At 35.4% G+C, this 26,166-nt stretch overlaps 3 protein-coding genes across 4 annotated transcripts; 2 read left to right on the top strand and 1 right to left on the bottom strand.

The window, feature by feature from the left end:
• Positions 1-6,674: 6,674 nt before the first annotated feature.
• Positions 6,675-7,952, top strand: LOC106343767. Its single transcript, XM_013783068.1, has one exon. The coding sequence runs from the start codon at positions 6,837-6,839 to the stop codon at positions 7,773-7,775; it is 939 nt and encodes a 312-aa protein (XP_013638522.1). The 5' UTR covers positions 6,675-6,836; the 3' UTR covers positions 7,776-7,952.
• Positions 7,953-15,946: 7,994 nt separating this feature from the next.
• LOC106295766 (U-box domain-containing protein 9) lies at positions 15,947-18,114 on the top strand. The gene is made up of 2 exons (XM_013731741.1): positions 15,947-16,423; positions 16,786-18,114. Exons 1-2 carry the CDS (start codon positions 16,133-16,135, stop codon positions 17,881-17,883), a joined length of 1,389 nt encoding a protein of 462 aa, XP_013587195.1. The 5' UTR covers positions 15,947-16,132; the 3' UTR covers positions 17,884-18,114.
• Positions 18,115-20,117: 2,003 nt separating this feature from the next.
• LOC106292528 (E3 ubiquitin-protein ligase CHIP) lies at positions 20,118-22,152 on the bottom strand. Of its 2 annotated transcripts, XM_013728133.1 has the most exons (8): positions 21,882-22,152; positions 21,653-21,720; positions 21,507-21,570; positions 21,348-21,419; positions 20,972-21,105; positions 20,727-20,880; positions 20,522-20,632; positions 20,118-20,427 (listed from the first exon to the last, which is right to left on the bottom strand). In XM_013728133.1, exons 1-8 carry the CDS (start codon positions 21,996-21,998, stop codon positions 20,299-20,301), a joined length of 849 nt encoding a protein of 282 aa, XP_013583587.1. In that variant the 5' UTR covers positions 21,999-22,152; the 3' UTR covers positions 20,118-20,298. The 2 variants fall into 2 exon arrangements, with proteins under 2 accessions (XP_013583587.1, XP_013583586.1); XM_013728132.1 differs by having other exon boundaries at positions 21,348-21,570.
• Positions 22,153-26,166: the final 4,014 nt, after the last annotated feature.

Below are 26,166 nucleotides of genomic sequence, written 5' to 3'. Positions count from 1 at the left end.
AGTAATGAAGGGTTTATATAGTTGTTTTAATAATTTTTATTAATATAAAACATTAATGAGTTTCTTATAAATGGAAATAGAGTTTTAGAATTAAAGTAAGTAGAATTTTCTGTGTGCTGGGCCGTAACGGGTGGAATTCGTGGGTTAGTAGCGGTGTCTTGAAACCCGATCCGGATCCGCGGTTAAACCTGTAAATCCGATAACCTAGAAAAAATCTGGTTTGCGTTTTATGAAAAACTCAATATTTAGAAACCCGCAAAAACCCACTAAAATTCGGAAACCGATACCGGTTGAACCAATAAATAACTTTTACTCTTTTTTTTAGTTTTTAGATTCTGTTTTATATTCTAAGTTTTCAATTAAAAAGATAGGTGCTGACAAAAAAAAGTTAGGTTTTTCTTTTTCAGTTTTATATTTGTGATTTTTAGATTTCTATGAAGATTTTTTACTATGCCACATAAAAAATGAAGTGAACGATGATAGAGAGAACAAAAATTAGTTGATGTGATTTGGTGTTAGTTTATTTCCGTTATTGACAATTTATTACAATGATCTTTTATTTTAATTTATTTTGAATTTGAAGTTAATTTATTATTCACATTAGATATTTAAATATTTGTGAATTTTATATCTTGATTTTTTTTTTAGATGTCATAACTCTTACTTTGTTACATAAATTTTAAATAGTCTAAATTATTTTTTTGATATTTTGTATGTCAAATGAAAATAAAAATATAAAAACTAAAGTTAAGTATTTGTTAAATACTTTTTAAACATAAAGTATATACATATCCAAACTATTATTTTATGTTTTATAAAACATTTATAAAATATTAAACTTTAATTTTTATATATTTATTTTCATAGCTAATATATTATTATATAATAAAATTAATTGATTTATTAATCCGCGGTTCACCCACAGTCGATCCAGTGATCCAGCGATCCGATAAATCGTCCGGTTCAGTGTCCGGTCGGGTTTAAAATCATTACTTGGGAGGAGAGAATTTGCTTACGTTAAACGATACGAATCTCTAGTGAAACATGTCTTAGAATTACGATATGTTTTGCCGACAGAACAATCTAAACTATTTCTAACAAACTAGTTTTTGACGAATGTGTTTGTTCCCCTGTCGAAGATCCTTAACCATCGCCGGGTCTTTTGTTAATTTGTACGTGTTGAGGGGTCTTTTGTTAATTTGTACGTGTTGAAATGTTTCTTTGATGCTCCAAAAGCTTGTGATCAAATTAAAGAAAACAAACCCTTCATTACAAAACGTACTCATTACCCTTTTCTAACTAAAACGATGTTATATTATTTAGGAGAAGATGGCAAATTTTAATATATATGCGTTTAATATATTTTGTTCTCTTCAGAAAGCATGCATATACGTTATGCTTAGGCAAAAACTAAAAAACTATGAACATAACACAATTGGATCGGGTCTCGTATAATGTTCCAAGCCTTACGTCACGCATGATGAAAAGAAATGCTCCTATAGTCCAATTTCGATTGTTTAGCAACGTGGGCGCATCTGTAAGAGTCTTGATGCCCACTGGTCTGGTAATCAGCTGGATCTTGAACTTCTAAGCCCATTAATAAATTAAATGGGTTCCAATACTCGTTTTTCGTGTTAACGGATTTAAGGATTCCAATACTCGTTGTGAAACCTACAAAACTTAAATCGTGATAGTATATGCTCAATGCTCTACAAGAAGTGACATTCGAAAATGAATGAACAAATCGTCATTAATTAGATAAAATCAAAATATCATGATAATATAACATAAGAAAAACACACATATATAAACCCGATGTTTCTAAGAGCATCTCCAACCCAACTCTATTTTTCCCTCTAAAATAGAGTTTAGAATAAAAATGTTCTAATGGTACTCTATTTTCTATTCTATAATAGTGTAAATCTATTTTTTACTCTATATATAGAGTAATTTTTTTATTTTTTGTTTATCATTTTATTTTTCACTTCAAAATAAAATACTATTGGAGCAACATCCAATTCTATTATAACAGCTATTATAACAGTTATTCTATTTTAGAGAAAAAAATAGAATAAATTTTGACGTAGATAACAGCTATTGGGTTTGTTGTAGACAAGATAAGAGCTACTTTTGACTTTGTTTAAACTTGAGGTTTTTTTTTATAACCTCTATCGGCTGAACATGAGGTTTTTAGGGAACATGGGTTTTCGCTCCTTCATGATTAAGGTGTTTTGTTTTAGTTTTTTTTTTTTGCATATGTACATTTTAGTACATTATAAACAACACGAATAATGAAATATGCTTTTCTTATTGACTCGCTGGAAGACTTTCTTTTGTGCATTATTGAATATCAGTCCCTAATAATTTATACTAAAAATAGCAGAATGTTCACGACCAGCATTGAAAATTAGGAATATGAGTTATGAAATACTAATAACTCCTTGACTCTTGGCATCCATATAAGATTTCAATAATTTACAAATACATAATTTAGGTCGTATTTAAATTGCAATAGTACCGCAGCCTGCATGGAACAACGAGCATAGACATTCATAGAAAAACAACTTGTCACGTTATTGTTATTACAAAGTATTATTATATATTGTCACTTGTTACTTACCTCATTTAGAGAACTCTTCATACCTACCAAATTCCAACTTTTTCTTCCCGTAAATTTAATAAATTTGGTCGAAGTTGTGGTTCTCTTTAGCTCTAACATCAACCGTCGAACAAACAAATGCATTTTTTTTCTTTTTTGTAACTAACAAATACATATTGAAATCCTCATCTTTAATTTTTTTTTAAATATATTAGTTGAGCAAACCCCTGAATGTGCTTTATTTCGCCGAGTGTACCTTGTTTACTGTTTGATTTAAATTAAGAAAATAAAAAACTCGAATCAGCATTCACGTTAAAATATCGATAGATAGGTGAACAATCGTCTGAACCAAGTAGGAGTATTTTTGTGCTCGTTGTTTATGATGCCTTCATAATTAAACTCGCGAGTCTTAACCTCCTAAGAGTCTAAGACATTGTTTTCTAATACCATCGTCTGATATCCACCGGTAAAGAGCGAGTCTTTGATTTAATTGACCGGTTATCAATTTCAACCATAATACAATTATTTAATAATGCTTGGGCTGAACGAGATTATTCGCATATTAGAAGTATATAGTAATAACTACATTAAGAAGAAGACGCTGCTACACCTTTCCCTTTCATGAAGAGGCAAAAGAAATGGATTAAAGAGGATAGGGAGACAAAGGTGAAAGGCTCTATGACCCTACGCTTCCGTTCTCAATCATCTATCTCCTATCTCTCCAGACCTAAATTGACCCTACCATTTTCATATTCCCGTTTTTATCTCTATCACGTGTCCTCTTTTCCTCTAAAGTCATTTCTCTGGATAATTCTTTTTCATATAATCATACAATCTCTTTGTAACTATTTTTAGCGACAAACTGATTATTTTATCACAACCCGTCTTTTTTTTACGTGGGAGTGAAAAAAAAAAACTGAATGCAAGACGAATCTGGCAGTTTCTATGAGATTAGTATTTTTTATATTTTTTATGTATTAACCAGTAAAACCTAAATTACACACATGAGATTAGTATTTTTTATGTTTTTAATCAATTAGTTAAATGGCTTTTCTGTCGGAATTCGTTTTTACTAATTCGTATATTTCCATACGTTATAGAGTTAATTACTGATTGGGACTTATCGATCCACTTAATGATAAATAAAAAAATTGGTATCTCAAACTTAATTCTCTTATAACCGTTTTGATTAATTTGTTTTTAAAAAACTTTTTAGTTTTTAGTTTTTTTTTTCTTTCTAATCAAATAGAATCAGGCGTACCATTAGCATGAAGCATGGAGCTGTGGCTTCTACTAATTAAAATACGAATTAACCACATAAATATTTGTTTCATATTTTCTAGTTGATAATTTATTTGTCAATATGTATGCATTAGTGCATTATGTTAGTCTGTACAAATTAAGACAATGGTTAAAAGATTAAACTACCATATATTAAACAAATAATAATTCCATATTCAAATACTACACGAACGCGTGATATACTAATATAGGTAAGGTTTTCGTAACGTGTTGTATTATTTCGCGGCTCTTTATCTTCTTGCTTATTTGATTCGTAAAATTTTACAACTCGCTAACGCCAATATAATTATGGTTAGGCTCTTTGCATGACAAATTAAATTAAACTTCCCTTCTTGGTCGAGAGTTTATCAGGACGCAGTGACCAAGCTGTAACGTGTGGATTTCAAATCAAGATAAGCATCTTTTCTTTTTTGGTGTGGATGTTACTCCATCCGTTTCACAATACATGATATTATTCTTTAGTGTATAAAAATTAATAAATTTATTTTTTTCTAAAAAGTGGTTTAAAAAATATAATTTAAAAATCATTCAAACAATTATAGAAATAAATACAACATCTAATTGGTTATATAGTTTTCAATTAAATTAAAAATAACATAAAAGTATCAAAACATCATCTATTTTGAAACAACAAAATTTTTCTAAAACATCGTTTATTATAAAACGGAAAAGTAAACCAGTTCCGTAAACGTGAAAAATATATCTTATACCCTATACGGCTGTTAACCCAACATCGAACATTGACGTACAATAGTTGATGAAATGCCCATTTTTTAACGTATCATCTTTTTAAGAGAACTGTTTGTCAGTTATTACGTATAATCTTGCCAAACTACATAGCCAAAAATGTTGTTGCTAATCAATACTTCACCACTAGAGAAAGAAATTATTTTTTCTGAAGGTTAGGAAAAACGACAATATGGATATTTTGACTTACATAATATGCATGAAATCCTGATCTGAGGTGAAACTAGGTTTCAAAATTTACCAAGAAAAGTGTAAAAAGTTCTACTAGCCTAAGAGCTCCATCGGAAGCTTCTAAAAGGAGTTCTAAAAAAAAAACCAATAAAAATAAATGAAAAAAGAAAGAAAACCAAAGAGCCGGTGCCTAAAGAAGGAGTTTTAGAACCACTAAACACCCCATACGTGGCCTCTTCTTATTGGTCGTCTCTCTCTCTCTTCCTTGATCTCGCGTCATTGTTCTCCTTCTCCAAATCCTTCCATGATTGAAACTGAAATCACCTCGATGGTTTCTTCGTGTCTGAGTTTTTGTATTGATTTGAACCTTGTAAATCACATCTCTGCACTTCCTCCATGAATCACACCTCTCGCCTAATCAATCGGATCCCACCTCGGCGTCTTCTTCCACGGCCAGAGAGGAAGGGCATCGTCGAGATGAGAGCAGGAAACCAAGAGCTGAGTTTCAGGAAGAGCAGGCTCGTGTCCTCGCCGCGTCTCTTCGTGGTGTGTATATTCGTTTCCAAATTCATCTTTTTTTCTCTGTAAAGTTTCAATCTTTAATGTGTTTTGTGAGATTTCGCAGCCGAGGTTAGGTTGGACGGAGGAAGCGATGATTGCAGGCTCTAGATACTTGGTGTGTCTCCTTCCATTGTTGGGTCTTTCGCTGCTATTGTTGAGGTAAATGTCACAATGAACGTGATGTGTTTGTTAAGGTTAAGCAAATCCTGATGTTTGATGTGTTGCTTTTTCCTTTGTTGTAGTGCCTTTAACAACAGATTCGCTAGCAAAGAACTTCAAGTAGCAAGACTGACATCGTGTGGGTTTGTTGAGAAGACTTCTGTAGGATTTATACCTCACACTTCAGAAGGGACATATAGTCCAAAACATTGAACGGTCACTGGATTGAGCTGTAGTGGAAGTCTCTGATGCTTCTTTCTCTTTGTAAAGCTTGCTCATGATGGCGATATCAATCAAAGAAGCAAATAACTTCCTTCTCTTTGGATTCTGCAAGAACAGTTTATGGCAATCAGATAAGGATCTGCATATATATATTCTTTGAATTGGATTGGATACATTGATATGTGTTTGAAGAAAAATAACATAAGTTTAAAGTTTGATATCATCGTTTCATGTTGGGCAGAGAGTATCGTGATACATGAACGTTCTTGGATGACAGAGTCAAAGATGCTTTTGATCTGAAGAAGAGCATACAAGAGGTAAAAACAAAACCTTTGTCGCTATGCTACATTCTTGTTACTACTACTACAACTTGGAATGGTAAAACACATCTTCTATGGCAGACCAAGTATATAAAATGAGCAAATGTTTCAGGGATTGAATCAGTATTCATCACAGAAGGGATTCATGGCAGTGAGCTTGATCTCTCTATATAATTTGTAAGTTTTGTAAAATTTAAATTTAATAATTCAACTTCTAAAATTAAAAAAAAAAATTAAGAACTCCAAAAATGGACCATGATAAATTTAATGATATTACAAGGGGTTATAAACTTCACAAATTATAAAATTTACAATTAAATTAATCATTAGAATCCATTATGGGTTCTAACCATCGGAGATGGTCTAACCCGTTTAGACACTAGCCAAGAAATGGTATATCCCTCCGGTTCTTCCTTTTTCCCACCAGTACGTGTCTACCTACAATATATACTTGAATTTAATTATTTCCTAATATAAGTACGTGTCTACCTATAATATATACTTGAATTTAATTTAATTATTTTCCTAATATTTCCTAATATTCGCTCGTTAAGTCCTATAAATAACTAGCTTCTCTTCGAATATTCGGAGCCCAACTCCTGTTCCTCTTCACGCATTTTTAGTTATAGTTCTCTCCTTTTATAAAAGACACCCTTTGCTTCTGTCTTCTATCTCTTCTTCAAACTTAATATTTTCATTTCCTCTTTGACTATTTCTTCTTTTCTTTTTGAACACATTCAGAGGTTTAATAAGTAATGGGCTTCTCCAGAGCAAAACGTGTCACCGATCCACTAGCCGACGAGGTCAGGGCTCGTCTCGTTGGGTGCAGCTTCAGCAGCGGCAGCGAACACTCCGGCGACGGTATCGACGACTACGACGATGATTCCCCTTGTCTTTCCGATCTAGTCCAAGGGTTCTTGGAAGACGAAGCTAACCAGAGCGTTAACGAGGAGCCACGCTGGTGCGACAGCGACTCGGAATCAGACTCAGATTCTGACTCGGAGCGAGTCGACCTCCCTGACTTTGCGGAAGATATTGCGAAGATTCTGAGGAACACTCTCGGGGAAGACAACTACGGACGAATGGTGCTGTTTCATGTCGCGAGAGCTATGGAAATGCTGCCGTCTCTGGGATCTGATCAAGAACAGCGTGCCGTTTCGCGACGTAAGCTCATGTCCCTTCTTAGAGGGTTCGGACACAATGCGGCGATCTGCAAAACGAAATGGAAATCCTCCGGCGGCCTCACCGCCGGCAACCACGAGTTTATCGACGTCGTTTACACACCCGCCGCCGCCGCCTCGCCTCAGACCGTACGTTACATCGTCGATTTGGACTTCGCGTCGCGGTTTCAGATCGCCAGACCGACGGCACAGTACTCGCGTGTGCTTCAGTCGCTTCCGGCGGTTTTTGTCGGGAGAGGGGATGATCTGAAGCGGATCTTACGCCTCGTGTGCGACGCGGCGAGGTTGTCGCTTAGGAGCCGTGGCCTCACGCTTCCACCGTGGAGAAAAAACCGTTATTTGCAGACGCGGTGGCTTGGTTCTTACAAACGCACCGTGAACTTAACGCCATCATCTCCCGCCGTTAACACCGTCATGTGTCGTGCCATCGGTTTCGATAACGCCGTCGGTGACCGTCTATCTAATTTAAAGAATAGAGCCACGTGTCATTTTTTAACTCGTAATTTTCCTTAATCCTAGAGAATAATTATTCATTATTTAGAATTTCTTGTTAATAAAAAAAAATGCGAGAAAACAAGTAAATGAAAGCCAGAAAAATCCAGATTTTACGTAGAAGCAAATGTATTATACGCGGAAAATGAGCGTCGTACAGAAATCACAAATGTTACAAGCAATTATAGAGTGTGACAAGGACCTATAGAAACCAGATAAGGTTTTTTAACTTTTAACTGAACGAGAGTCAGAACTCAGAACTGGATGTTGTTCAGTGAAAAGACAGATCTGATGGACGTGAAGATTAATGTAGAGGATAACATATTATATTAATTATATGTCAACGTGGCATTGACACGTTAATACGTAGTTATCGCGTACATTGAATGTGACTTGGCGCAAAGAAGTATCGACCAGGCCTGATAAAAGCCAGGGAATATCGAACAAAAGTAGGATAAAAATTGGAGCACGTGGAACAAGATAAGGTTTATCTGTATTTTAATATTTAGCCGAATATTCAGTTTTTCTTTTTCAGACCACATTTTATTACCCACAACTGACGAACCCTTGTGTCTGGATATTATTACGATTTATATCCAATCGTTAATAGTTAATACGATTTTAAAATACTCAGATGGTTCACTTATGCATTAATAAACCATGTGATGCTGCAAATCGAATTGTATACTTCCCAAGAAAGATTTTAGGAGGTCTAAAAGATCACGACGACTCATGAGCGGAACGAGTCATTCCATATAGTTTGGTCGTAATTGATCTCATCTGCTCCACGATAATAAATTTAATGTTTATGGACCTAGCTAGTCAAATTTTCAAACGCCGCTGAGAACAATATTTTTATATATTACGTCAAACTATACATATTTACATGTTGATATAATATCACGTTGATACATGTTGGTGAAACTTTTTTCTTTGATACATTCTTCTTAACCTAATTATCAACCGATTAACTTAACTATTCCCTTTATATAACAAATGTGCTGTCAACGATGAATAAAATATGGATTTATTTTAATTAACCAATTTTCAACAATCGTTCGTTTTTGTTTTCTTACGGTTATTTTTTCAGTGGTTATTTTTTCAGTGTGTGAAAAATGTCCCCCCCCCCCTCCCCCCAAATAACTCTGTCGCTTATTGTTTTGATTTCCCAAAGAAGAAAATGATGCAGTAAGCTTAACGGTATAGAATGAACTGAGATTCTCTGATAGATACCTAAGATCTAGTGATGATGATGTTCATATCTACAGGTTTTATAGATTGCTGAAAGAATATGGTAATAATGCATGGGGTTTAGTTGATTTTCTTTTCTATTTCAGTAATCTTACAACCTAAACAAAATGGATAATAAACAACCCACTTATAACTGAAATTAGAGCAGTATATGTATATACAAAGTTGGTCAAAAATAAGTAAACATTGTCAAAAGAAATTTCCGACCATGCACATAGAAACATTTAGTTATACGTTCTCTAGTTAAAATTTCTGATATTTCCACCAATTATGTAAATACACTCTTTACGTAAAAAATAAAGAATATAGGCGGTATACATTCTTCTCGGTTTTCTACCTTTTTTTTTGTAGGCATAAGTATCAACGGTTTTCTACCTTTTAAAGACATTTTTTTTTTTTTTTTGTCAACAACCTTTTAAAGACATAAACATCAGAATACGTGTGTGACCAGGAAAAAGGAAAAAGGAAAAAGGAAAAAGGAAAAAGACGAATAAAGAAAAATAGGAATATAAAATAAAAGAATTGGCCTTTGGAGAAGGATAGAGAATTTGAAGTGGCCCAATGAATGAAGGGGCAGTCAAGCTGTGGGGTCTCTCACCTCTCCACGTTTTTTATTTTCAATTGTCTCTTCGTTTCGTCTCGCCTTCTTTTACAATTTTTCTGGCTGTCCTTTATTTAATTCTAATGATTCTCTTGGGAAGCAAACGAAAGAGTGATAGTTATACATATAATTTGTTCTGTCAACAAAATATGGAGTATTTTCTTTCTCTCAAAAAGTCAATGTTAAAAAGTCATAGTATTTTCTTCATACGCGTGATTCAGCCGACGTCGTACGGATTTTTAATGTTTGGACCGACGGTCCGGTTAATAGTTTCGTTTGTAGTTTTTAGGTTTTTGGTCCTCAGGCCTTTTTTAATTATGTATTTAGATCTCGGGCTGTATATTCTGGACTTGGCTGTTTTATTAATTAAAAAAAAAACCTCTGGAAAAAAAAAAAACAAGTTGCACTCAACACTCATACAAGCCAGCCAAAACCAGACTATGGTACACTCATTGGAGAAAATAACTAGCAATAATGTTCAAAAAAGTTATACTCTCTCCGTATCACTTTAAATGGTGTTTAGAAAAAAAATTGTTTCAAAATAACGAGTTCTCACTATTTTATATAGAATTTTTATATCATTTGAATTTTGCGATCAATTATAAAATATTATTTTTATTGGTTAAAATAGTTTCATTTAATGATATTTTTATGTAACCAATGTAAATTATATAAAAGTTTATATTTTTTTAATCATGTGAAAAAACTTTTAAAACCACTTATATTGATACACAAGGAATAACTAGTAAATACTAATTGAAATTTCATTCTTAACAGTCTACAAAATAGTTCATTGTTATATAGTTGTAGTACTCTATCTATTTCAAATTAGTTGGTCTTTAAGATTTTTACTCATTTTTGCATTAATTAAAGCTATTTCAATCAACAAAAAACATACAGTAGAATACAAACGGACAAAAACACTAAATAACATTAAAAGTTTGCATAGAAATTTAAAAATATCATTTAAATAAATATAAAAATAAAATTTTAAAAAATCAATGAACTGAAACAGAGAAAGTAATAGCTAAGAAACATAAGTTCAAGGATTGTCGTCTAAACGTTAAGAAACATAATAGCTAAGAAACATAAGCTCAAGCTGCTAATATGATAGCCATAAAGATTGCTTGCAGTGTGTTCAGGGAGCGACGATATCAATCCTATGTGGCTCAAGGTGGACCACAGTGGTTGTCCTCTCTACTCGAGGTAGAAGCAGGGTAGTAGCTTCATGCCGGTATCGCTTAAGGCTCCCTCACACAGAGACTCCATTCGTAGTTCGGCTGGGGGCCAGTCTTCTTTCTTGCGGGTTCTCCCTTCTTTATTTAGCATCTATTGATGTTCGTATCTTTTCCCCATTGTATTCAGGTCCAGTACAGTTTACTGGCCTAAACGTTTGGTTATTTCACTTCAATGAAAAAAAACTAACATAAGTTGTCTTCTGCTATTTCCTCAACTTAGATATTGATAATATGATATACTGAGTTAAAAAAAGTAAACAATATTATAATCATAGGAAAATGGCTGTATGCAAACTGCAAAGTTCAAATAGTTCGGAAAAAACTTTTTATACCCTTGTTAAACATTTAAGTGTATAAAAAGTTCCTATGTAAACTAAATAGATTATCAGCTCATATATTTTATTTTAAGGCAAACATAAATATTATATACGAAAAAAACGAGCTAGAATTAATTATACAACAATGGTTTTCTGGAGGAATGAGGCTATGAGGAGATTAATTATATGCGAAACATTAACATACACATACATACTCGAGTTAAATCCTGATCATTAAGTTGTGAGGGTTTTTAATTTGTCTTCCAATCACTTGAAGGAGTCAAGTGGGTTCTCCTAAAAATGGGCAAAATGAGAACAGTATATAGGGTTTGCTTCAACTAGCAAGCGGGCCTATTTTATATCCCCCATTTAGTATACGGATATCGTTTTTATGGATCGTTTGGTTGCTTAGATCCTGACTTCAAACCCCACTAATTTATTTGCCCGGAGACTCTTCACTCCATTTATGCAATAGATATTCTCCACGCCATTTACGTATAGATTCATATATTAGTCTTCTTTTTCAACATGGTGTTGGTCAAATTTTGAATCGTAATCATTCGAATGTAATTTGTTCACTCTCTACAGGGCTTTCATATGACAATCATGTAAACGTAAAGTATCCACGATAAGTTTTGAAACCAATTCTCATTTTTCTGTGATACACTAGGGATACCATATTTGTAAAGAATATGCTAATTAATGAATGCAAGTTTACCCAACTCTATGGAGTATGAAAACATGTTAAGGTTCTTTAGATACTTTTAATTCTTAGATAAAAATTAAATTTTATTTCAAAAATATTGCAACGAACGAACTGATAACAAAAGCTTTATAGGTTGGTTGTAAAAAGAGGAGGAAACAAAACAAAAACATATGGGTTGTTGGAAAGAAAAGCACGTGTCAAATGGGCCTCCTTTATGTATGTTCCGAATAACATAATAGTATGACAATGATATTGAATTTTCTCTCAATTATTGGTCTTGTCTTATATCTTACAACACTTCAATTGGTTTCCAAGTACGTCCAAATCCAATTAATGGTCTTCTATATTGATGTATGTTTGTGACAAGTTTATAAGATTTTCGGCTTTTGAAGTATATATGGACTTACAAATCACTAATACACCGGTCAATAAGAGATTTGTTTAAACTTCTCGTTGTGATCGTGTTTAAGACGTGTGCATTCAGTATTTAATATCTAAATCAACTGTAGATCTCCACAATGAACTATCGAAATTTTACACGGACGCTTCCTATTTAATCTTCAATCATTACGAACTCGTTGATTGTTCAACATATACGGAATATCAACATTCCCCGACAATGGCGAGGAACTATCGGAGTTCAAGAATAGAAAAACTACAAATATATGTCAAAAGTACAAATATTTTGCCACATGAAAAGTGTAAATACATATGTTCATATATACAGCAGGTATCTTTTTATATATCATATGTACAATATTATTATCAGTATTTTTTATACTTGTTCATCACTACTTACATTCCATTATGCCAACAATCACAATTGTCCAGAATTTCTACTGTATAAAATGGTTAAATCTCGTCTTGTAGATTTACATTATACGCATGGTACAAAGCTATTTGTATAGTATAGAATCGATAGTTGTAGTGTTGTACAAATAGCTACACATACATTTTAAAACTTCTTGTTCCGGTGTGCAAGAGATTCAACTACTTTGTTACCAACCAATGTTCTAGATAGGAGCGTTGTTATCACACAAATAAAACAAAAATAATAATGTCAGAAAGCAAAGGTGGCTCCGCAAGCAGGAAAAAAGAAGAAGAAGACAGTACGAAGATGATAAGGGCATTGGATATTGACACGTAGTGGCTAATTGGTGATTTATGACCAGCACTCCAACTAGGCAGTTGTAAGATTCTGTGTGTTTGGAGATGAGTGGTTCCCACTCCTCTGAAACACATAATTATATATTCACACACGTTTTCTAATTTCAGTAGATCAGCTTCAGTTCGAACCTAACATCACTGTTCTAACCTTGATTATTTCTTTTCACGGACGTCGAACGCCTGCCTTCTTACCGGCATAGAATGGTTGAATAATTGAAAAGTAAAATTATTCAAGAATACACATTAAATTTTAATGCAAAAATTTAAGTTTTCTAATTAACACAACCTAAAGTGGTAAGATATAAGTATATCACAATCGTAGTAAAAAACATTCAGTTTTCGTCACAAGTAACTTAGTTTGAAACAATAGTAGAATTTGGAAAACTTTCGCTGTTTCGTGGTTTGGTGGAAATTGTTGTTTTTGGTCACATGGAAGTTTTGACTTTGCTTTCCGACGGTGTCATCTTGTTCCGTAATAGAATGTTATTAAAGATGGTGCAAAATGAAATCTCGAGAAAGAAGTTAACTGCGATAACTCAGAGCATTTCCAATGTAACACTCTATTTTTTTCTTTTAAAATGGAGTAAAAGTAAAAATAGAATAAAATTGCTCCAACCCTACTCTATTTCCCATTCCATTATGAAGTGATGAACAAACAAAAAATAAACTACTCCATTTATGGAGTAAATTTCATTATGGAGTTGGGTTGGAGCATTCCTTACTCCATATTCATTTTTACTCTATTTTAGAAAAAAAAATGGAGTTGGGATGGAGATGCCCTTAGCGGGTCTTAGTCACACGACCAGTTCTGGGCAAAGCCTAACGAAACATTGGCCTTAGATCCCAAAAATTTTGAAAAAAATTACATAGAAAAAATCTCCAATTTTTTTTTAGGACCCCAAATTTACCAAAATTTTTTTTTTTTAGTTGAAATCTTTTAAAAACTGCCTATAGTCCCGTACATCTCAGGGACGGCCCTGCTTGGTCAACGTTCTTAATTCATCCAATCACGCATCGAAAGCTATAATAAAACTCGTTTCTTTTCTATTTTCATCTCTCTTTTTATTAGACACACAACAACACGCAAAAGACTTTCTCTCTCTGCTCTGTTCCCTCTCTAGAATTTTACACAGAGGAGAGAGAAAGATCGGGTTTTTTTGTTTGTCGGATCCTCTCCGGCTTAGTTTCCCATTTCACCGGGTTTGATTCTGGGAAGAAGAAGTTTTTCTAGTTCTTCTTCGCCGGCTTATGGTTTCCGGGAGGCGGTGGCTCCTTCAGCACCGCCATCGCCGGCTTTATCTTTGGGTGTAACCGATCTATGATTATGTGTTCTCTATTGTTCCTGTGCCTCTCGATCTGAGTCTTGCGTCGAATGCTGTTATGTCGGCGCGAAAGGATCGATTGTAGGCGGTTTAATCCTTGGTGATTTCGTAGATCGGAGTGTGTGCGATGGCTCGCTTGTTTGTGCCTTAGGGTGAAATTCATTGGTTTGGGTGTGGTTTTAAATCGTCAGTGATGTTTCCGGTGGCTTTGGATGAGATCTCGGGACTGTCCTCGATGGAGCTCTCCGTTGGAATAGTTTGGTGATTGAAGACGGGTACGGTGTTTTGATCCGGTGTGTTCCGGCGAAACTAGTGGCCGTTCTTCATCTTCTCCGGCTAATCTTGACGTTTCGGGTACTGATGTGGTGATCGGCTGACGCGTGTCTCAGTGAGACGGGGGCCTCAACACGTGTGCGGGCAAGAGTGTTGCTGGACGCGTGTACAGTAGTGGCACCGTTCAGTTTATGACTTTGGGCCTTGGGCTTGTTTTGTTTTTGCCCTTGACGGACTTTACTGTTTTGTTTTCTCGGGCTTTATGCTATTTTGTACTGGGCTTTATGTTCTGTTGACCCATCAATAAAATTAAATAGATGAAAAAAAAAAAAAAAGACACACAACAACACAGCGGGTGGAATAAAACGGCAGGGGTAAAAGGGTCAAAAACGAAATAGAGTGTGAGAGAGTGTCGGAGCGATGAAAGAGTGCAATGGAATCCACGCGGAAAGACAGCTGTTCCCATGTTGCCATGTTGGAATAACTCTATGGGTCCCACAACTTGACTCTTTTCTTCACCATCCAGAGACGCCAAGCTCTTTCTTTCGCCTCTCTCGATCTTTTAAACTTTTCCGCCGCCTTCACCGCCTCTCTATTCAATAATTTTAGTACATTCTTTATTGACACATTCATTCAATCTACACATTTTTGTAGTAATACGTACTGTATTACTCTTACGTATTACTCTATAACGATGATGGGGAAAAGAAAATCTTATAGGTCTATCCAGGAATTTTAACATCACGCATACGTTTAAAAAAAAAATGAATTTGTAACTTTAGTCAATAGACGGCAAACAGGACTTCATAGATAATTAGAAACAAGATCATTCATTAAAAACAATACAAAATATGCTAAACAGGCCAACAAACATCGATTTAAAATTAAATTACGATGATGTATTTGTTATATTGTTAGTTTTAGAATAAGCGAGACTTTGGGTTCTTCTAATGACTGGTTTAAAAATAACACTAAAGTTGGAACCCTTATTTATGTGAAATCCTCACATAGTCTTGGTAACCACCATCTTCATTTTTCATGCTCTCCACGTTAGCAGGTATTAAAGACATTGCTTGAAATTTGCTTTATTTTTTGGTAAGAAAAATGAAATAAATAGTGAGTGATAATTAGAACTACAAATAACGTGTAATGTGAGTTTATGAAAGACTGTAGTTCAAAAAAAAAAAAAAAGAGACTATTCGTGTCGGCTGTAGTTTGACAACGACGTGCTGCATTATTAAAACTCTTAAATAATTTTCAAAATTTTAATTACTAATAACTATGTATAAACAATGACGTGTTCTAATTCGGTGCAGGCCACAATTTTATACTACACTACACTACAACATTCCTTTTCTTCTCTCCTCTCCTCCTCATATATTTATTATTATTACTCTCTCTCTATCACAAAAAGATACTATCAATAAGAGAATTTAATTCAAACAATTCAACAACATAATCCGAGTAAAGTTTGGTGAGTACCCGGCGGTGGATCCGACGGAGATGGCGAAGACCGATGCATTCGATTCGGATCCGACGGCGATTGCCAAAGCCAAGGAACTGAAGCGTGAGATGAAGAAGCTTCTGACGAACATCGAGGAAGAGGATGGTTTGAGCATTCGGACAATCGATCAGTTGCAAGAGGCTCTGTCCGCGTTTAAACAAGCGACGATGAGGAAGATGGCGAAATCTTCTTCCCTGGAGATGCTAGAGACCGTGTCTTGTCCTGAGGAGTTTCGCTGTCCTCTGTCTAACGAGCTCATGCGTGATCCTGTCGTTTTGGCTTCTGGTCAGGTTAGTGACGTCACATTCTGATTAGGCTCTGTCGGCAAGAACCAAAAAAAAAAAAAAATTTAATTGAACTATTGTTAGTCGTATCTATTGGAGTCATTATCTTGTTTGATATAATATTCATACGTAATCGAATTAGAAATTAAAATTGAATTGAAATTTTACATTTTTATGTGTTTGATATATAATATTCATACAAATGAAAATTGAATTGAAATTTTACATTTTATGTGTTTGATAATATTCATACAAATCGAATTATGAATTTTACATTTTTATGTGTTTGATAATATTCATACAAATCGAATTATAAATAAAAATTGAATTGAATTGAATTTTACATTTTTATGTGTGTATTTTTGCAGACATATGATAAATTATTCATACAGAAATGGTTAAGCTCAGGGAACAGAACATGTCCCAAGACACAGCAAGTTCTGCCTCACACGGCTTTAACTCCTAATCTCTTAATCCGTGATATGATCTCTAAATGGTGCAAGACCGTCGGGTTAGAAACGACGACGTATCAATCCAGCCTTGTAGACGAGGAGAAAGCTGTGACTAGATCAGACCGTGAGATATTCAACTCCTTGCTCTGTAAACTCTCCTCTTCGAATCTTCAAGATCAAAAGTCTGCTGCGAAGGAGCTGAGACGTCTGACCAAGAAAGGCACCGAGTTCCGTGCCCTTTTCGGGGAGTCTTCAGACAACATCACCCGCTTGGTGAACCCTTTGTTGTTACATGGGTCTACCTTGAACCAAGACGAGCAACTTCAAGAAGATGTGATCACGACGTTGCTGAACGTTTCCATACATGATGACAGCAACAAGAAGCTCGTCTGCGAAAACGCTAACGTGATCCCTCTCTTGATCGATGCGTTGAGGCGCGGAACGGTAGCAACCAGAAGCAATGCTGCTGCTACTGTCTTCACTCTCTCCGCCCTGGATTCGAACAAAGCGCTCATAGGCAAATCAGGAATCTTGAAACCGCTTATCGATCTTTTAGAAGAAGGGAATCCATCAGCTATCAAGGACGCAGCCGCAGCGATCTTCACTCTCTGTATCGCTCATGAGAACAGGAGCAGAGCGGTAAAAGACGGTGCTGTTAGGGTGTTAGGTAAGAAGATCTCGGAGGGATTAAATGTGGACGAGCTTTTAGCTATACTAGCGATGCTTGTTACTCACTGGAAGGCTGTGGAGGAGCTAGGCGAGCTCGGTGGGGTTACTTGGCTGCTGAGGATCACCAGAGAGAGTGAATGCAAGCGTAACAAGGAGAACGCGATTGTGATACTGCATACTATATGTTTCAGCGACAGGACAAAGTGGAAGGAGATCAAGGAAGAGGAGAGTAGTCACGGGACGATAACAAAGCTTGCGCGTGAAGGAACCTCTAGGGCGCAGAGGAAAGCAAATGGGATCTTGGATAGGCTGAGAAAAGCTATGAATCTTACTCACACAGCTTGAGAGAATATGATTCTACAATCTGCAATGTAAATTATCTACACTCCATGCTTTTTTTTTTTTTGGTTTTAAGAATTTTTGTAAATTATTCTTATCTCTAGGATTTGAATAATAATATATATGGTTTTCCGTATATGAGGTTGTATGCAAGTAGAGGAAATCTGTGTGAATAGTTTTTTTTTTCGTTTGATGTTTTCTTCTTCTGAGGAATCAATAAAACTTATGTTGGCATTATTCAGGAGTGAATTGGTTTGGTCAACAAGTAACTGTGTAGTTTTCTGTTTTGTTTTGTATGAATTGAATACAAAAGTATTAAACTACATAGAAAGGCTGTCATGTCGTGTTCTTCACAACACTCTAAACTAGAAAACAAATCAATATTATATTCCACTCTCTCTGGACAAAAGAGTTTATTACAGAGTCGCGAGTTTCCATTATTTATCCTGTAATGTGATCTCTATAGCCCTATGTCATTCTGTTTTAGAAAATGCAGTCATTTTACTAACTATCTATAGCTAAGTACAACTGCATCATAATTTAGGAAGGAAATATACAAAAATTGTAAGAGTATTCAGGATTATACGTCAAATATTATAAAGGTTGAAAAGGCATGTATGAAAGCAATGATAAAATCACATGTACTTGGGTGTGTTCGATTGCTTGGAAGTTAGGATTGAATCACGACATTGTCACAACTCGTGATTCGTAATAATTAGGGGTGGATAGATCTGAAGAAAGCTGGAGAAAATTGGAATATTAAATAGGTAAGGAGAGGAAGGAATATGGAATCATCCTAAACCACTCTTAATTTGGTGTTTGTTTCCTCACCCAACTTTCACAGATAAGGCCAAGCAAAAGAAAGAATTCGATTCATCCAACCTTTTTTTTTATCCACGAGAAGTAACGTTTTTTACAATAAAAGTACATCTTTATTCTACGTATGGATAAAAGAAAAAGTGAAAAGAATCCTAAGAATCCACGACGGTGGGTTTACTCTTTACGTGTATGGAATCATATACAAGGAAAATCGTTTTTCTTTTTTATCTCTCTATCTATTCAAGTACCCCCAAGATATCCGCCTGATTACTAGGCAGAAGAATCGAGTGGGAGGAGAAATATCAGTACATGGTGATGCCTACAGTTTTGGGATTCTCATTCTTGAACTGTTTAGTGGAAAACGACCAACCGATGAGATGTTCGGAGGAGACTTTACCATCCGTAGCTGCATCAGGTCTGCATTGCCAGGTCAAGTTTTGGATGTCGCAGACGAATCAATTCTTCACAGCGGCCTTAGAATTGGCTTCCCTGCTGCTGAGTGCTTGACAAAGGTTTTAGAAGTGGGACTTGGGTGTTCTGAAGAGTCTCCAGCAAACCGGTTGGAAATGAGTGAGGTTGTAAAAGAATTAATCTCAATCAAGGAGAGGTTCTTCAAAGCCAGAAGAGGAGCTAGACATTGAAGTGTCGTCTTGTATGCTTGCTCCTCTTCAAACTTGAAGACTTGTAGAAGTATTCTATTTCTTCATGATATGCTTTGAATGCTGTGAAACATAATGCTATGTTATTAGTAGACAAAAGATGAATGTCGTGTTAGCAATTTGGTATTTGGAATTTCTATCGGTAAAACATTGCTTTATCATTGCCACCACGATCCTTGAACTATATCAACCCTCAGTCACTCAAGCGTGTTCATCATAAGTACATATAGTAATTATGGATTATAATCTTAAAGAGAAGACAAGATTGTTTCCTCATATATCTGAGCTAACACAAGTGTAAAACAATCAGGTAGGGAGTTCAAAACTTTTGGCTATTAACTTATCAAACGGATACAGACAAGTGGAAGGAACGATCTACTATCACATATGAAATAAAAGCAAATAGGTAGAGAGAGAGCAGTACCGTGAGAGTTGAACATCTTTAAGGCAAGAGGAAGGAGATATGGGATGACATCATCCGTTAGAGAGAGAGGTCTATTCATTACTTTGAAATTTGAATGTATCCACCCCATTTGCATAATAAGAACAATAATTATGATTATCGTAATCACTACTTTACCTTTTTTAACAAAGAGAATCCGGAATTATAACTCACAATCTCTTTGGTGGGGTGATAAGGTTAAGTAATGCAACTCTAGCTTTCATAGTTAATTGATAACTAATCACATTTTTCTACCACACGTGGCGTATGAGATTGCAGAGGAACTGCGTTATGGTTATAGAATAAACGCAAAGGCCCCATTGTGTGCAAAATAAATATATATACAAGGTAAGAGTATCTTACACTTGAACCATTGGCTAGTAGCAGAAAACACACGAAACTGAAAACGGCAACTTCAAAAGTCTGTTTTGTTCAAACACTGAGTAGTTAAACTCAATATCTCTCCCGCTTCATTGTGTGTATGTTCAAGGCCCATCTGAATCAACAACCCGTTTTGTAAGCCCAGACGTGCTTCTCTAGATACGCAGCCACTGCCTCTTTGATAGCCAGATTTGAAACGAGTTTGGATGGGTCGAGTTCCTCACGCGTTATAGGATCAAACTTTCCCACCTGTCAAGAGGTTTAAACGACCAAATCTTATCATGAATCTAAAAAGTATAAGAGAGAGATTAATGCTATAGCAAAGAGCGATGATAATGCCAACCTTGTTAATATGTTCAAGGATTGCTGCTCTTTCATATGTAACCCCACTTGGAGAAATCACAGGATCTCGGAATATCTCAAGAGTAATGTTGCAACACAAGTAATCTGGAACCTGCAAAAAACACGACACAGGATGGTATCGACATCAAATTTTGAATAGAGGAAGGGCTGTTACTAAATGGCTTTTGAAGAAAAGTTAAACGAACCTCAGTTGGTTTGTCTTCTTCAGCAGCTTTCTCAAAAACTCGATCAAGAGCTTTCAACTGATCAGTATGGGAAGAGTAGTCTTCTTCCGAGGACTCTTCTGTTCGAGACATATCTAAAGCACGTTGCTGATTAAGAGCAGCCACGCAAGTTTCCCTAAGACAAACATGAATATATTTGCCATAAAAGCCACAGTGAAGCATAGTTCCACGTTTGCAACTGGATTAAGAAAAGAGACATAACCTACTTCAAACTATTCAATTCCCACGAGCGCCCCGCGGAAAGCAGTTCCCACTCCATGTATTTTGCTTTAGAAAGCTCTTCCCATATTTCTTCAACCATATATCCTGTTGGATTTGCGCCTCTTCCAAAATCCAAAGCCTACACGAATCGTAGCCACATGAAGTTATCAAAACCATTGTTCTATAAGTAGCTGATGATTTCAACAGCTTAACCCATATCCCTCATGTTTTTTCTCACAAAAAGTATCCACTTACGATAGCATTCAAAAGAAAAGGATAGACACTCAACTGATCCCTTGGAAACGACACTACTAAGGTCTATATTATGACGTAAAAAAAACCATTTCCACTGTTAAATTAAGAAGAAAAGAGGATGCATACCCTTTGCAACGCCTTGACTCCATCAGCATATTCTTCCTTCTGCAATAACGCAAGACCTAGCATGTAGTGTGCCTGCCACATAGAACACAAATGTAACAATCCTAATAAGAGGGAGAGCCAAGAACAAAAAAAAAAAAAAAAAAAAAAAAAAATCAAAACCTTAACAGAATCGTGGTCAAGCTGAATAGCTTTGCGACAATCCTCTTCAACCCTAGTCCAATCCCTGAATTTGATGATGCCAACAAAGACGAACTCAACAGGCATAAGAACTGATCAAGATACATAACATAACAAAACATACATACTTTCGCTTCATGTGGCAGAGAGCTCGATTAGTCCAGTAAACAGGAACCTTCGGTGACAACGTTATCGCCTATACAATCCCACACAAACCAATTGTATATATATTCTTCTAAAAGCCGAATATGGATGATATAATTACGCTTTAATTACAATTAAAATCGAAACCCTAAAACGATGAAAATGAGAGAATCGGAAGTGAGATAAAAGCTTTTAAGTGAGCGATCGTGTTACCTCTGTGTAAGCATCGATGGCGGCGCCGAAGCGTTCTTTCTTGAAGCAGTTGTTGCCGTCTTCCTTTAACCGCTCGGCTTGTTTCGCCGCCATGGGGGAGACCGCGCCTGTCGCCATCTCTAAGACGATTCGATCGAAACGAAGAGATTCTCTCTTTTTCCTGCTACTCCTCACGCTAAACTTCTCCTCCTCCGGCGGCGCGTGCGTAGAATCTCTCCTGGGAATGAGTGTTTAGGAAACGAGACGAAGCCGCGAAATTTCTCGAAGGGAGGGGAGAGGCAAAAGGTCTTTTTAACCGGGTCAGCCCGACGAGACTTTGGGTAAAATCTGAATGTGGCATAAACGGCGTCGTTTTTCCTTGGGATCTCTTCGTTTCATTTGATTTATTAGTTTGCATTACATGGGAGATTTTTATCAAACAATTTACATTGACCGAAGAACCGGTTTATAATTGGGAGTTGGGACTAGTAAGTAGTGATTAATTAAAATTTTGACCAAAAAAATTTAATTACTGTCTCAAGTCCCAAAAGAGAATTTTATATCAACCTAACCTACAGGCTACAATTAACTACAAGTTGCACGCAGATCAACAAGTTTTAAGAGTAAATACAGCGACGACCACTGAAAGTCTCTTGTTACCTGAAGTTGGATGCGCCCGGTCGTGATTTGACACTTGGTCTTTTTTAGAATTAAGAAATACAGCGACGACCAATGAAACTAGGCAAGATTTCATTAGCAGCAGATGGACATTAGTAAAAAAAAAATATTATCTGCTAATAAGAGACATTTATTTGGAGGCAAATATATGAATATGTATACTGTATACATACCAAAAGAGAATCGAAGAGAAGAGACTCCGAAGTTCAAGCAAATAGTACTTTTTTTTTTCTACTTGTCTCCTTGGCTCCGACCTAGCCAATCTGTTGCTAACAACAACATCCAATTGAGAAGCGCGCTCAACAATCTCTTTCCTCTTCTTTGTCAACACATTGTGAGCAATCACCTCACGTCTTGTAAGGCCATCTTCAAAGCTACCGTGCAGCAAGCAACTTCTTGTTACAAAAGTATAGTAACTGCAGTTACCATTTACAGTTATGCATGCCATTATGCATCATAAGCAGATGTATGTTTTATGCATGTTCATTATGCATCATAAGCAGCTCTTTGGTATTATGGACAACAAATTACTTGAACCCATTTGGAACACGAGTGAGGAGTTTTGTGTGACCCATACCCACTGTTTGGCGTCAATACATATCCTTTGAACTTTCTTTGAACACGCGAATCAACACACATTGGCCTTCTCCAGCTTTCATGCAATTCCATTAAATGAATGTATAAACCATTGAAAAAATTAGGCATGGGCATAATATCCGTAACCCGAAATCCGAACCGAAAAACCCGATTCGTATCCGGTCCGAAATGTAAAAAATTTCCGAATGGGCATTGTAAGGTGGTACAAAACATATCTGAATCCGAAGTGTTATTAACCGAACCCGAACGAGTAACCCGAAAAACCGAAAAAAAATTGAAAAATCCGTAAAGATATCCGAAGAAACCGATCCGAATGTCCAAAATAATATACAATATAATTATATGAAACATGAATATATACTTCAAATTCAATTTCATATTTATTTTGATATATTATCTAACAATAAGTATTTAAAATTTAAATAACTACCTTAAATACTTAATTATATATAAATATATATTTCTTATGTTTTACTTTTAAATTTTAGATTTTATTTCGGGTATATCCGAACCTAGATTTTATTTCAGGTATATCCGAACCGATCCGATATAACCCGAAATCCGAATGATATATGATTACTTTATGGGTTCTATGATGTGATACAAAACCGACCCGAACCCAATGTGTTATATTCGAACCAGATCCGTACTTGCAAATTTACTAGAATGAGACCTAGGAGGTGTTATAAAAGAGAACCGAAATCCGAAAAACCCGACTCGAACGCCAACGGGTACCCGAACGCCCCGGCTTTTAAAAAATCTTAAGATGTGTGATGTCTGTTATAGACAAATGAACATTGTACGTTAGGATATATTTCTCCTTGACTGCTTCTAAGAGAGTCAGAATGGTTTATGTTGAAATACTTGTGAAATAATATCAATAATAATACTTTTAGAACTGTCTAAAAGTAAACGTGGAAAAAACGAGCTTACGCATAAAAATAGTGTGAATTCGGAGGCTAATATAATTGGCCACAATGCAAATGTGATGGAATATGTTTAGAGACTAATTAATGACGTTCATCGGCAAATCTAAGGACTACCTAGAGTGTGTGCAATTTCTTCTAAGACCTTTTCCAACCTATCTTTTTCCCATTTCTTGTGATACTTCCTTTGTCTTACGTATTTGCTTTAGTCTCTTGTCTGCATGGGATTTATTAATACTTTTGGTATAGTTAGTGTCGAGTACTTTTATATAAGTAGCGACGATAATCTTTATGATTCTTTATAGATTTATAATTAATGCTTAATAGCGTATGAAAGATTTTCATGAGGTCTAGTCGATATTTGTTGCTTGTTGTTAAATACCAGTTTCTCTCCCCATAATCCTGCCCCAAACTAGAATACACAAAAAATTAGTATCGTATGATTAAACAAGGATGTTTTTATTATGTCGAAGTAATTAACGGTGTAAACAGCGATATTCATTTCAAAGCATGCGTGGCGTTAAATTTTATGATTTGGTGTAGGTTAAAATGTTTTAATAGTTGACAAAAAAAAATCTAATTAATTTTTTTATGGGCTCCTATATATGATAGATATTTATATAATGAATATACTATAAATAGGAGAAGAATATTATATTTTCTACGGACCACGTGAACCAGAAACACATAGGGATGTTATAGATGCATAAACGTCAAGTATGCAATAATGCTTATGTAAGCAGCCTTTTAATGTCTTCTTATCCATCTTTCATCTACGGAAAAAAGAGAGGACTATTGCTATTGTCTTTCTTACGAAAACAACATCGACTTTTTCACGTATATATATTATTAGATTAAATAGAATCCCGGGAAATATTGCAGACATTAGGTATTGACAATTTGATCATCTGGGGTATATATAGTTACAATTTAATTAAAATAATGATTACTGAGTAAATTATTATGAGTCTAACACTACTAGAAGAAAGATATACATCAACACAGAAGTATGTCACATCAGTTCAAAAAATCAACCAATCAAACTATTCTAAACTTCCATATCATTTTACTTTTATACAAAAATTAAAATTTACGGTATTAACCAAAATAAATGTTTTGACTCATCGTCTACTTTCACGTAACTTTTTAATGCTATATGTTCCATAAATTGTGACGTCTACCTTCGGCCATAAAAACACCAATTCTTTAGTTGCCACAAATCAGAAACTGGTTCCATATATTATAAATTCTATAATGAACTTCCCCTTCCACTTCTAAAGTTAGGCTTCTAGCTCCTTCCTGCAGTAATTTCCGTTAGAACCTTAAGCGGCAGCAATACATCCTCAAACGACATTACTTTAACAATTCAATCCGCATCTCCGCCAGACCTCCTAAAACGTTGTCAGAAGGTTTCTATGGCTCTAGAAAGATCGCACAATCATGGGAATCGTACTCCTTCTGTTTGATGAAAAGGTAGTCTAAACCTAACGCCTCTAATCAATGTTTTCTGTTTTTGCAGAGACGGTCTACAATTTAAGATCAGAGTTATCAAATAAGATGATCTAACGAAAGATGATGGTAGAAGATCTTCGTGTGCAAGCGAAATGGGCGGCTTTACCGGAGGTGGCGAAGCTCTTGCCCTTACCAAACTTTTGCAATATATTTCTTCAATCAAGGCCGATTGCATGGCACGTCAACAGGTATGCTAACATGATCATTTACTCTGAATTCTGCCGGAAATGTAATAACCTAAGTGGTGTTTTTTTGCTATTCTCCTCAGGCGAATGATGCACATCTTAGCACCATGGTTGTTGAGCAGGTACAACTTTTACATAGTATCGCTTTGTGTGTTTTTATTATCTTTGTATTCTTTTTGTTGTATAGGATGTAGAGGGTATGACTGTGATGTCAATTAGTGTCGAAGCTGGTGCTCCTGGGGAGTCTTTGAGTGATGACAAAAAAAATTGTTGACATACGAGGTCACATGAATTCTCTTCGTGTGGATTCCAAACATTTTTACTGCCTCACTTTTTTTGAGAAAATATTTCAGGTGTAAGATATATATAATATAACATTCTTTGTGCTCTTTTATAGAAGCTAACATC

The sequence above is a fragment of the Brassica oleracea genome, chromosome C5 (assembly GCF_000695525.1).
Source record: "Brassica oleracea var. oleracea cultivar TO1000 chromosome C5, BOL, whole genome shotgun sequence".
Taxonomy (NCBI): domain Eukaryota; kingdom Viridiplantae; phylum Streptophyta; class Magnoliopsida; order Brassicales; family Brassicaceae; genus Brassica; species Brassica oleracea.
The sequence above is the reverse complement of the archived record's forward strand: the minus strand, read 5'-3'. Positions and strand labels throughout refer to the sequence as shown.